This window comes from Colius striatus, chromosome 9, assembly GCF_028858725.1.
Source record: "Colius striatus isolate bColStr4 chromosome 9, bColStr4.1.hap1, whole genome shotgun sequence".
Classification (NCBI taxonomy): Eukaryota; Metazoa; Chordata; class Aves; order Coliiformes; family Coliidae; genus Colius; species Colius striatus.
The window spans coordinates 27,000,265-27,014,420 of NC_084767.1; the positions used below are offsets into that span (position 1 = coordinate 27,000,265).

Genomic DNA, 14,156 nt, shown 5'->3' on the forward strand with positions numbered 1-14,156 from the left:
CTGTGCATATGTGTCTACCTGATCCATGCATTGCAGCTGGTTTGCATGTGGGACTGCTGCTGGCGAATGCCTTAACTTTTCACATGAAGGTGCAGAAAGTATCTCAATTTTCTGGTTCCCCCATCCTTTAGATTCATGTCTCATCCCTCTGCTGACAGCTGTGTACTGCAATGTCCAGGAGACCCTTACCTTCGTCCAGAGCTCCAGTCTGCTCGGAAGCTGGCGATGGAGGTGGGGAAGGAGGCAGGTTGGCTGACTCTTCAACTGCTGGAAATTGAACAGTGAAAATTACATACAGCAATTAATTCCAAGGAGATCAATGTGTGATACAAGCTCCAGTCAGGCTGTTCTGCCCAGCTGAGAGAATGATTCAGTGGGAACTTGTGTCTAGTGGATTTTCAGGGAGACCTTTTCAGAATATGTTGATTTTTAAAGTTATAATAAAAGCATTTTTTTTGTCGGATGGTTATTAAATGTTCAACATTTTGGTCACAGAGTACAATAAAAAAAAAATCAAGTATGAATCTATCCTTTAAATCAGTATTGCCACTTAGAATACTTTCAGTCATCCAAGGCAACAACAATAAAGCATCTGACCATGAAAGATTTTATAAATTCACACTACCAGAAACTGGCATCCAATCTCTTCAATTTACCTTGAACACATGAACAAAAAACATCCTACATGCTTTTTTCTTGTTCTGATGAGTTTGAGTTTAATCATAGAATACATACAAATATTGCTTGTCTAAATACAAAAGACATCAGTGTAGGGAACTCACGTCAGCCATGACATGATTCAGATGAGCAAGGTGCAATGAAATCTTGGATGCACTTACACTAGGTTTTAGATTCACGGCTGGTCACAAGACCAGATGCTGAAACCAGATGATGTTTTTTCAATTATTTCAATTCAAGTATGTTGAAATCCTAAACAAACTGCTTCTTAAATGAACTCAGCATAACCTCTGCATCTGACTTCACACCAATCACTTTGAGAACTTTTTTCTTTGAAAACACTCCTGGGGCTTAACCAATGTTTTGTTTTGTATTTTTTTTAAAGTAACAAATCTGTTTTAACAGATCTGTCTTATAAATGAGACCTCTCAATAGGCCTGTTTCAAATGGGACCTGTTTCAATCAGGAGTTTCTGATTCAGGGCTTCTTCCCAAATGTGTCTGGTTTCAAAGCCACAGCAGAATTTGCCAAGCCTCCACACCTGATTTCAGTGTGATTTAGAAGCGATCTTTACATGACTTGTCCTTAAGATGCGCTTGCCCAGGGACAGAATATTTTCTCTTCATCACAATGCAATTCTATCTGCACTTATTCAACAGTCACCAACCACAGGAACTGTATCACCAGCAGTTGCTAACTGAAAACATACTTCTCACAGTATTCTAAAAACATCTTATCTAACTAGGTGGAACTGAATATCCAGTTTTCCTCATCCCTGTCCTAGTGAAAAAAGCTGTGCTTAAACATGTATGAAATGCTTTGCAGAATTTGGGTTGTCCATCTAGAATTGTGTCTTTGTAAAAAAGGGAACTACCAAGCAACACATCTCGCTGCTGTAGTTCAAAACTAGTTCAATGAAGCAAAAGACCTTGGCAACCAAATTTCCAACAAATATTCTAAATTAGTTATTGACTTTAAATCATTTCTAAGTAGGGTCCAGCCACTGTACCAAACAAAACAGAGTGCCTGGGGGAAAATACCACAAGGCATTATTTTGATTTCATCCTAACTTATGCCCACTCAGCAGAACTCATCCTGGGGTAGACTTGCAAGACTTGCCCTACCTTAGACAGAGTATGGTCTTTTGTGTACATGTTTTGAGTTACTGGGGAGGTTTTCTGGCAGGGAGGAAGTGCTGTAGGTACAAATGGCCATATACTTACTTTTATACATAGATATACACATAGCTGTATTTCAGAGAGACATTTCATAAAGGCAATAGAAGCAGGATGGAAGCACTGCAAGGACCAGTGGCAATAGTACGATTCCCAGCCTGGACCACTGGCATTTGCTTCTACTACAGGTAACTCCGTCTCTCACAATCTCCTCTCATGCTGCTAACTGCTCTCCCACCCTCACCTGCTGTGCCCCATTACCCTCTGCTTCTTGTTGACGTGCTCCTCCTCCATCTTTTGGAGTAGCCATCAGCAAAGCCTCACTTATTTATATGCCTCTCCTCTAATCTTTGCCTCTCCAGACTTTAACCCTTCTCTCTCATGTTGTACTTGACACACTCTGTATGCTGCTGGGCCCCACCAAACACAATAACAAAACCACTACCACCAGTTACATTCACGTAGGGAGTCAGAAACCAGGTAGAGAGCTGCTGTTAGAGCAAACAGTGAGGCAGCCCCAGGGCTGTGAAGAACTGGGGCAACAAGGATACCACTAGTTCCAGCTTGTATCCACCGGTGCTGTACCCATGACCGTAGCCTGTGGGAATACAGACGTACAGGTCTGTAGAGACAAGGATACTTCAAACATTCTTTGTCTCTTTTTACCTAAAGGAAGTGGTCCGGGCTGATCTTTGTGCTGGGCTTCTTTTTCCTGTTCACCTTTCAGGACTGCTACAGCTTCAGCTGTTACTACTTGTACTATCCTTGCAGACACCTCTTCTGTGGCGGCAGCAAAGTTAGAAAAAAACAGAGGAAAGCATGCTAATGAGAAAAGTGGTTTAAAATTATAACAATTAGCTTAAAGATTACAAACAGAGGCTGAAAACCCATTTCCAAAAGATTTTTTTTTCCTGAAATACAAGCAAATCATTAAGAATAAAATAGAAGAACCAGATATTAGAACCAGATATTCCAAAAATAAGAGTGGAAAAAGCCAATTATTTATAAAAACCAAGACTCCAGAAAGGACTCTAGGATTTTTACTTACAGTCAGAGGAAAAAAGAATCATTATTCAAAGCTCTTTCTGTTAGTGCCAATGTGCAGCAACTGCAAAATTTTAAGATGATCATTTATTAAACATCTAGAAATTCTTTTGCAGGTACTGTTTCGCAAATAGGGATAGAACGGCCAGTTGAGTAATGGGATTTCTTGACATGTAATATATGGAGTTAGCTGCATTCTTATATGCACTTCAGATGATATTTCCTCTTCCTCAGCACTCAGTATGCATTAAAGGCACTTCCCAGACAGATGAGAGCACAGTGTGCATTAAAGGTATTTCCCGGACAGACATCTAAGGATATGCTGATGAGGGATTTGAAACAGAAAGGCCAAATAACATTTCTGTATGATTAAAATGTATACTTTGTCCTCCTCACCCCTTTTAAGGCTGCAACACAAAGCTTTATTTAGACAGTAGGCCTGAACACTGTGCAGAAGGATGGCAGAGGGTAGCGTTTGTTTGGCAGGGTGGGCACTCAGGCCCTGGCCTGGGACCCAGGCTTGGCTGCCAACTGCTCACAAGTGCCACAGGAGCCACAGCTTGCTCTCCCTGGCACTCTTGGCATGTGCCATGCCCAAGATGGGATGAGGAGCTGGCTGCTCTGGAGAGCAGAGGATGGTGGCAGGACCACGCAGGGAGTAAATAGTTCCAAACATAGAAACTGTATTTAATCTCAGCTCTAGACCCAACAAACGGTGCAGTGAAATGTCATCAGGCACACAACTTAAGGAACCAGAGAGGTTTCCTGCTCTAGGTGTGGTTCTGGCACCTTTGACCAGGCAAATTAAGGACTTAAGGGCCTTCCAGTAGAAGTGACTACAAAGTAATTCAAGGTTTTGAAATTACTTTTGTTCTCTTAACTGTGTATTAGTTCACTCTCCCTTACTCATAAATCAACGTACTCCTCCCGTCATAGCCAAACACAGTAGAAATAAACCTCTTCACTCTCCATCTCTTCCTCAATGCTGTCTTAGAGTTGTTTCGGACACAGGGTGCCAGGACTCAACATGGAGCTAAGCCCTAGGGAAGGCAACAAGCTACACAGTTGGGCACACACCTGAGAACAGCAGGAATTCCAGTGCTGCTCCAGCACTTGCGTGGAGCACAGAGCTTTCTCAGGGCAGTCGGCAACACAGCCCGCTTCTGCCAGGAGACACTTGCAGAGCCCCCATTAATCACCATCCCAAGGGCAGAAATAAATGCTCTCTGCTCACCCATTACTGTACCCCTCAGGCGAGGATCAGCTGGGAAGGGAAAGTATATTTAAATCAATGCCCTACATGTAACTTTACATCAGCCACTCTAATGAGGGAAGCTGGACATTAGATTAATAGTGATGATTTCTTCTCAGTTTGTACTCTTACAGAATTCCTTTGTATTTCTAATGCAAAGTTATTCCTCTTCATTTGCCCTTTAGAAAAGCTGATTTTTTTCTCCTAAAAAATCAGATATGGGGGTGTGACTTTCATAGACATGTTTGTGTAAAAACAAAGTGCTATGTTAATCTCTCATTTACACAAACTGTGTAATGAGATCTTAAAAAAAACCTCACCCACTGGCAAAAACCACTTGTAATTGTTGGTATTTATATCTTACAATTCACTTCCCTCCTGACTGATCACCAGGAGGCCAATGACTGCAATGGTTTAATTGCCTGCAGCCAATAGCAAGAGCAGATGAATGAATATCTCAGAACAACTATCAAGCAACCAAAAAATAAGCTGATTTAAAAAAACCTATTAGCCCAAGAACACATCAGCAGAAACTCACCAAGGATAAATTCAGACTAGAAATCTGAAGACACTGCTTTCCTACTGTCAGGGGTGTGAAGTTGTGTCAGTCTTCCACATTGCAGGAAAAAACTCAACTGGTTTTGAGACAGAGCCCAATACATTTACAAAAGTGATATGATACAGATGCCTGCACTAGCAGGAGACTGAGAGTGGCAGCTCCAGTTTTCTGTTCCTCTGTTCAACAACATGCCCCTGGCATGAGACGAAACTCCACTTTGTTGTTAAGTAGATCGAATCAAGCACCACAACCCCATAAATCAAGTCATGCATGTAGCTAGTCCTATGGACCAAAGAACAGGGGTATTGATTCAAATCCATCTATCTTTCCAGCTGCCCTTCAGGGCCCTGCACCTCATTTTGACGCTTTTGGTATTTCTCCAGCTCCCACACCCAGTGGATGCTGGAGCTGCTTCTTTGCACCTCTTGGTTCCTTCTTCTTGTGAGAAACATGGAACAGATAACCTCCAGACTCTCCAAGGCTGTCACATGGGACATCATGACAATTCCCCATGCTGGAGGTGCAGGCAGACTGCAAAGCATCGGAGATACAGGGGAGAACTGGGCGGATGAACCTGCGGTGTGGCCCATCCTCTTCCTGCAGACATGTGCTGCCCTCTCCCACGCTGCAGCACCTTGCACGGGTGGGACACAGAGGTAGGAAACAAATCCCTCTTCCATAAAGCCCTTCTTGACACTTGGTATATCCTTGTCCAGATTCTTCTCTTTCACAACAGGGAAGGGCATTGTCCTAATGGTTTTGGTGAGCATGGAGAAAGATGCAGAGCTCCACAGAGTATCAGGGCTCCAGAAGACCCTACACCAACTGCCACCACCACTTTATGCCTGCAGGATGTGACATGGGACCCCTTTGCCAAAATTTCCATGAACGTACTCATCACAACGCTACTGACAAAAGTAACAACCTCAAGTTTGTACTATTAGGTCGGATGAACAAATCAAGCCTCAATTACGAAGACTCTTAGGAGAAGCAATTTTTTATGCTTATTTTCACATGAAAAAAAATGTAAGGCTCCAGTTAATTTTTTTCAGATATAGAAAATGCATATGTATACCAGATTTAGAATCCTGGAGCATATTCAAAGGAAACCCACTCAATCACCCAAGCTACTGCGAGTCTCCTCCCAGCAAGGTAAGACAAATCCCATTAAAATGGTCCTGTTTGTTACAGAATTTATATTTGTTCACATCCACCCTGGTTCTGAGGCAAAAATGAGCTCTCCAAGGCTGGAAGACAGTTCCCACCACCTCAGTTCTCTCTCTGATTTAATGGAAATTTTTATTTCAGGCTATGCAAAATGAGTAAATAAAAATACAAATGGCCTCTGGGTTTGGGGTTTTTTTGTTTGGAGTTTTTTAAAATCAAGAAAGGCTCACTTCTGAACACTCTGTTGATGGATATTTTGGGTGACAGAGAAGGCACAGGCAGTTCACCAGAGGAGCAGAGCTTTTGCTACACATGACTGCTGCAAAAGGACAGACATTTTTGTACTAATGGATGCTATAAATAGCAGATCCAATGGATAAGTCAAATTCTCACAGGGCAGCTATTGAGACTCTTCACGGTTTCCTTATGGTTCAGTTAAAGTTCAAGGAAGCCTAACGATAAAGAACAAAAAGAGTAAAAAGAGAGTTAGTCTGGATGTCTGCCTGGATGTCAGGCAAACTCTTCACAGCTTAAAAGCCATAGACTCATTATAGATAATTCTTCTCATAAAGACTCTTAAGCAGGTACACATTCTTTGACTCTGCTTTATGCCACAAAAATGACAGCACCAAAAACATGTTTCTGAAAGGCAACAAGGACATGGGGCCATATGATACAGGGCTGTGCCTCCAGCATGGGGAATTGTCAGGACCTGTAACGATTAGCCAGGCTGTTCTCAATGACTGCCAATGATAGGACAAGGGGCAATGGGTATAAACTGGAACACAAGAGGTTCCAAAGAAACACAAGGAAGAATTTTTTCCCTGTGAGGGTGACAGAGCACTGGAAGGGGCTGCCCAAATGCGTTGTTGAGTCTCCTCCTCTGGAGACATTCAAAACCCACCTGGACAAGTTCCTGTGTGACCTACTCTAGGTTGTCCTGCTCTGGCAGGGGGGTTGGTCTGGCTGATCTTTTGAGGTCCCTTCCAACCTTTAAGATTCTGTGACACTCTGATTTCAGAGAATGTGGTATGCAGAAGTACAGCAGAGTCTCCAATGTGAAGTCCATAAGGGAGAGAAGACATTATGAAAGCTTCTCAGCATGAGCTTTCGAAAGCCTCTGACAATGGGCAGGCTGAGACTAGAGGCCAGGAGGTGACACACAGGCACAGTGGTTCTGCTGCTTCATTAGTTGGTTGCATTTTGGACCAAGCTCCAATGGGGCTGTCAGGCTGAGCCTGCCCAGCTGCTGCTAGTGCCACTGCTGCTCTCTGGCAGAAACAGAGAACCGCGCCCTGCTGAGAGAGCAGGCATCTGTCTTGGGCACTACACTCGTCTAAATCGAAGTTAAAAACCAGACCAGCAAGCATTTTCTGTTCCTGGTCTTGGAAGCCAGCCCAGTTCTTCTATAAGGTGTGACAAGCCCAAGCATGGCAAATCAGAACATCTGGACTCTCTGTCCCACAGATAACTCAGGGACACAAACGCTTTCAGATATACAGGGATATACAGGAGATGTTGAACCAGCTGCTGATGGTACAAGGAGCTGAAGCTTTTCCTCTTTGCTGGGTTTCAAATGCCTGGTGCCTCCAAAAGCTGCAGCTCCTCTCATCAGCACACCCAAGGCCACAACAGCCACCCCAGCTTGCTCTGGCATTGATGTTTCAACTGCAGTAGGCATCATCCAGATACTTTCTCCAGACATGTGGGAGAGTCCCCTTTCACAGCCAGACACTCAACCAGGGTTTATTAAAGCAAGGTTACATGCCAAAGGATGCTTACAGCAAAGCCAAAGATCTGTGATCAGGCCATATAGAAGGCCAAGATGTTGCATCAAAGCCGTCCTTAATTTCTTGATGCTGCTGCAGTTGTCAGTGGATTGCAGATGTCTCCACTGGCACCTGAATCCATTACCTACAGTACTTTCATTTCCCAGGAAACCTTTCCAGTCCATTAAGTGTTTTAACAGACAGGTTTACCAGCCTCAGAGACAGATATACAGATGGTGGCAACAGTATTAAAAAAAGGTGTCTGAGCTTTCACCAAATATTTCCATAAAACTGATAGAAATAATTGACAACTATAAAGGCAAGAGCAAAAATTAGATCCATGACACATCTCTGCAGTGATGTACAATGTCTGTTCTTTTTGTGTCCTTTTACATGGTTTTCCTTCAGCCTCAGGCACTTTTCCTCTTTCTCTTCCAATCTATCATAATCTCAGGCTCAATCTGTTGATGAGCTGGGTTTGCCATGAACATCACTTCCTTAGTTGAAACTGCTCAGGCTCAGACATTTGCCTTAGTCAGTCCTCACCCAGCAGCACCTTTTCTCTTCTTTCTCCCTCATACCCCTATATGCAATGCTGTATTATTATGATGATAATTGTTTTTGTCAGGAGACACTTCCTCTGATCAGGGCTCACAGCACCTTCCTTTCCTGCAGCTACAGCAGCTACGTGCCCAGTGCTGCCGCAGGGATCCTGTCAGCCAGAGGGAGGAAATAGGGAGGAAGCTGAGGAAGCAGCCAGCTCATCACCTCACTTAACAGTGTCAGTCATTCCTCAGGCCACAGTTGCCCTGGTCAGACCACACTTTGTCTCCCCAGCTCTTCTCCTCCTCCCACAACTGTAGTGGCCTGTGTTTCATGACTGCCACTCAGTCAGTTCCCTTGGCCCACTTATCTGTCACTTCTTCCCAGTTGCAAATCCATTTTACAGCGACAGGGACAGCTGCTCCTAAAAAGAAAATGCATTTCATGTCCTCACAATTTCACCAGGACACTTCCCAGACTGGAGCAGCACCACTCCTCACTCTTTCCAGCAACAGCTCTATCCAATGTGACTATGCTGGCAATGGATCTTGAGTCTGCCATAGCCACAGAAGATGCCATCTGGTCTCTGTAAAGTAGAACTTGTGTAAGGCACAAAGAAAGTTTAACGTGCTGGAACTGCACAGCAGAGCAAATGCTCCGGGAGAGAACCAAAGGCAAGAGATCATAGGAAGAAGGGACGGAGAAGAGGAGATGGAAAATTGTGTCAAAACTTCACACACATTCACAATGTCAAGCCTCAGACAAAGAATATTAACAGTGAGTTTGGTTAAAAGCAAAGGCTAATTAACGCTCCTAAGGCACTGGGGCTGAAGCACAGACAAAGAAGATGCCAACAGATGGAAAGGACAAAATAATGTTTCATTAATTTTGCTACATTTTAGGGATGGGCAGAGCACAGCCAAAGGGTTAGCTACATGTGTGCTAGCAGAATTGGGAAAACAAAGTAATTTCAGTCGAAATGTGCCTGTCAAAATCCTCAGCAGGGTGCAGAGCAGTTTCCATGGTAACCAGCACTAATTGTCGGCACACTGGAATGGAATCAACAACAAAAGCACAGAGCAACCTGCCATGCTTGTACTAAGGCAAAATACCCCAAATATACTCGGTCAGAACGGAAAGATGTAAAGTGAGTTTTTGGTATCTTTGACAATTTGAAAAGCAGAGGATCTATGGATTTTTTTCCCCCAGGGGTACTGCAACTCCAAATGCAGCAGGACTATAAACCAAATAGCTATTCAATTTTTTCAGAGGCATTAGCCAGTCCTCTAAGGACTGGTACTGAAGTCAGGCTCAACTCTCCTGGAAGCTGGTAGAGGCCTCATTTCAGTCAAGACTGCCAAAATACTGGGGAAAAAAACCTGGGCTCTGCCAAGTGATAGTTCTGATGAAAAACCCAAAGATACGCCTTGGACTTTATCACTGGGATCATAACAGCCCCGAATACCACCTTTTGCACTCAGGTTAGGAGACAAAAATGCACAGCAGAAATCCAAACAGTATGAGTAAGTTACATAAAACCCAAAAAATGCCACCAGACTATTGCTTGCAATTGAAGGAAAAAAGCAGTAACATAGCTTTATAGAATTCAAATATTTGCTCTCAAATGGCTTTGTGAGTGTAAATATTTTGCTGTAAGTAGGTCCTTGATCTGGATGTTGGCAATTTCAACAGTAATTGGCAGGAGGTATGAAAGCAAATAACGGGAACATCAGCTTTTAAATTAAATGAAACCACAACACAACTGACAAGTATCATTTTCCTAATAAACTCGTTGACTTTAAGCTACTGTAGCATCTACGAGAATAGTGACAGATTAATTTAATCACCAGGATTTACTAGCTAACCAACAGAACAGTCAGAAAAGGCTTCTGTTTTGGGAAAGAAAGAGCTTTGATTGTTTAATGCATTGAAACCCAGAAGTATGAACACTCAGACTAGCTTTGTGGAAAGATGTATTGCAGTAAATATGAAAAAAAGAGCATGTACAGGAGAGATCTATCTGGATACTGGACACAGCAGCTTCATACCCTGGTATGCCCCACAGCAAAGAGTTTATGCCTCTGGGCTTTGGAGTACTTCAGGTATTCAAAGGCCTCTCCTACTTTCTGCTTCAACAGACAATCTTAATTGCCATTATCCAGCCCAACAGCATATCTGCTTTACAACAGAGTAAATCTGGTGCAAAATAGGTGTCCTGGCTGCAACTGAGTTGTTGTGGACCAGTTGAGCTCTGGTAGAAACACAAGGCTGGCGGGTGGCTTGACTGTGCAGGCCTGGTCTCCTTTGGGGTAGCACTGGCACAGGGCTTGGACTGCCTGTCCTCAGGACACTTCCACACCTTCTGCACATATTTCAGCTCCACTGCCTGGACTGCATTTTCCTGATCACTTTCCTCAGCAAGAGAGCTGAACAGATAGTCCAAATCTCCAAGGCACTCAAGTGGCAAAACCCAAAGTGACTCACACACATTCATTAGGGAGAAGCCTCTGCCATGAGGTCTAGCAGCCGTAAAACAAAACACCAAGTGATCAGTTCCCATACCCCAGCTCCCTTGAAAGAGCAAAGTCTGTTAAAAGGAGTCATACAAATGTCAGTACAATAAAGCAATGCTCTTAAAATGAGCCCTCACTATCACAAATACTTGCTCCCTCTGCATCCCCTGAGTCGCATCTTCTTAAGTCTACTGCCTGGAACAAAATATTTACTACTGTCAGCACTTCCCAGCCAAGTCAGAGGTGGGAAAAGCTAATCAGTTCTGTTTTGTCTGATGCATCAGCAACACAATTTACAGCTATCATGTAATATTGAAGCAGACAATACCAGACCTTCAGCCAAGGAAATGTGATGAGGCCTCATTGCCTTTCCCAGGACTCAGTATCAGCTGAAAGCACTGTTTACACATACAAAGCAGCTACATCTATCTCATTAAAACATGAACTCCTTAGCACTCATGCTGAAGAAGCCACTTTGGCTTCAAACCAAAGAACCAGATATTTAATCTTTTGAATGAGAGTAAATACACATAACAGGTAACTCACTTTTAAATCAATGTTTGTTTTGAACTTGAGTAAAAGTTAAGATTTTAAATGAACAAACAAACAAACAAACTTTTAAGAACCCACACAGAAATCAATGGAGCTTCAGCCACCTACAGCAGGAGGTGATATGTCTCTTAAAGTTCATTTTTAGCTCCTTTTGAGCCAATTTTAAACACTTTTTTACAGTGTTTTCTGTGATCTTCTTAAAAAAGAATTCGAAGTATGTGATAGAAACTCTGCTGCACTGAAGTTTAACATTAATCTGTGCATTTATTGTGTGGAGTTTCTGGTCGTCCCAGGTCAGAAGGACGAAGATTATTCTGCCAATGCCAGAGAATTTTGGTTCATCCTATCAGGGAATACGGTGACACATAAAGTGCAGCGATACCATGCCCTGTTCACCTGAGGGCTGACAGAACCAGTCCAGCCCTGCTCACCCAGCGAGCTCTCTGCAATGCAGCAGCAGCTGCACAGCTGATCTCTTCCCAGCTCTGCAAGCTCGACGCCTGTACCAGACAGATGCCTTTCTCCTGCCCACTGTGAGGAATGGTGATGTGGACTTACAAACCAGTGTATTCAAGTGTTCCCAGTTGACAGGCAGACCGGGACAGGTCTGTACCACATGCCAATTAACCAAGGCCTGTAGAGGTTGTGACACAGATGGGTTTTCAGAGTAGTTCTCAGTTCTGCTCAGCAGTTCTACTATCTCTCTCCCTCTCTGCTGGCACTACCAAATTGAAGAGGGTCTCATCTCTGCTGGGCCTCATCCCTGACCCCTCACACAGCCTCCTCCTTTGATAGTTTGCCCACCCTTGGAGATCACTGGTTCACACCTGCAAGCTTCTGCAACGATGGTGCTGGGGATGTCTGGGTGCTGTAGGGAGAGCTGAGGCTGTGATTTGAGTCACTGAATCCAGAGGCAGAGCTCTCAAGTGTACAAAAAATGAGGAACAGCTGTGGAAATTCAAGGTCACCGAAGAGCTACACTGGATGGTTAGGGTAAAGCTGGGAGTACAAAGAGAGAACAAGGGGAGGAAAAAAAAACTAGAGGCAATATAAGTGAGAAAAGAGAAGAAGGAAGAGCTGACAGAGCAATTATTGAGAAAGACAATGTATTCTTAAATAGACAGGAAGGATGATAGTGAAAAAGAGAAAACAACTTACGGATGGGAACAGCTAAGGATTAGTTCCCTTTACAGCTCACTAACAAGCCATGCAGGCTTCATTACCCTGGATTTGGCACATACTCCGAAGTTGAGGTAAAAAGCAACAGTCACAGCTGAAGCCTTTTCCTGCTCTCACATGTGGTGCAAAGTCACAGATCAAACCACTTTGGGTACATTAGCAAGACTACCACATCTACACAGCACTAGCAACTGACATGCTAATAAAGAAGAGCAGAAGTATCTGTCTTGCCAGATGCATGGGCTGCATGGGTGGAGTATCTGACTGCACACTAATTTAATCTTAACCGACATAGGCTATATGGCTTGCTGGGAACTGGACCAAACTGACTATATATGATTATAAATTAGTTGCAAGGAAACAAATAAGAACAAAACAGTGAAATACCTAGGGTTTATTTTCCCATCCCGAAGTATCTAGTGCCTCCAAGTGAAACTGATTTCCATGTAGCATTGATTCTACTCAGTCCTGAGTGAAAATGACTGCCCAGGGAGCAGCTAACAGGTTTTCCTGCCTTGGAGATAACGATATCTCACAGTTATTTTCCAAATACTGCATGCAACTAAAATTAAAGTATTAAAGTTTTGACCAGGTATTTTCCACATGTAGGAGAAAGGTTCACTCACATGATCTGGGATGCTGGAGTGCCTTGAGTTTCTTGCACTTTTCACATGTCACGAGGAATCACTCAGTAATAACAAAACCTCAAAACCCAACCAAGCCTGCATTTCTAAATCATCACCTCAGAATGAGTTTTCCAAGTCCCACTGACTCCAATCTGAAGTTGGTCTGTGAAACGGTGTAGGAAACGCTAAATGTGTTACTTTGCATCTCCCAAAGGACAGGTCAGAGAGCCAACACAAGCACGTGGCCCTCTGAGTCTTGCCTTTGAATTTCCAGATCAACCTTTTTATAGCTGGTACGGATAGGCACTGGATCATCAGAGCTCATCTGCTAGCTAATGCCAGCCGCTTCATGCTGATTTCCATCCCTTCAGCTGTAAACCTGTATTCATTATCATTATATGGATTTAATTTAAAATAGGCAGTTAATCTAACAGTAGCGACTCTGCACAATGCAAAAACCCGGACCAAAACACCAGTATGCACCATGTTTTGCTGTCCTTACTCTGAGTATGATATAGAATGAGAAGAGAGGATTTCTTTATCGTAACCTCACAGGCTGAAACAGCAGGGAAGACAAAGACAGGGGGTTTGTCGCTGGCTTCCTTCTAATCTTTCTTTTTAGTTCCTTGCTGAAATGAAAGGCTTTTGCTTTCCAATTTTAGTACAGAGGGTTAGTTGAACTAAGAAATCTGCATATATCTCTCTCATGTGTATTTTGCACGATAAATATGCCACAAAATAACATTTCCTTTTCATTTGCATGAAAGCCATGCCTCAGTGAGGACAGCAGAGCAAGGTCCCCATCGCAAAGCGCTCTCAGTCTCTCTGCATCTACCCAGTCTCCCTTAACCTTGAGAAGCAAACGCTAGGGGAAAAGACAAAAAAGGCCAAATCTTCCTTCCTTTGTCAGATAGCCCGGCTGTGGCTCAGAGCTGTTACAGAGACGCTGTGCACTCCTGAATGCTAAATAAGCTCCCAGGCTACATACTTTCTCTCCGAGAAGCTTAAAAAAGATCTCGCTCAGCACAGGGCCGTGTTGGCTTGGCAACAGGAAAAAAAGAGAAATCAGCAACGCCTGGCACTCCTAGTAGGAGCAGCA

General features: G+C 43.4%; 1 protein-coding gene across 9 annotated transcripts in view; it reads right to left on the bottom strand.

The window, feature by feature from the left end:
* The window catches only part of MAP2 (microtubule associated protein 2), a 238,736-nt gene that overhangs the window by 48,903 nt on the left and 175,677 nt on the right, over nt 1–14,156 (bottom strand). For 7 of the 9 annotated variants that reach the window (XM_062002286.1, XM_062002281.1, XM_062002284.1 and 4 more), the window contains exons 6-7: nt 2,520–2,633; nt 190–267 (exon numbers count right to left, since the gene is read on the bottom strand). In XM_062002286.1, coding sequence (XP_061858270.1) covers nt 190–267; nt 2,520–2,633 — 192 coding nt within the window. The remainder of the gene's footprint in view (nt 1–189; nt 268–2,519; nt 2,634–14,156) is intronic. The other 2 variants (XM_062002287.1, XM_062002285.1) reach the window with 1 other exon arrangement.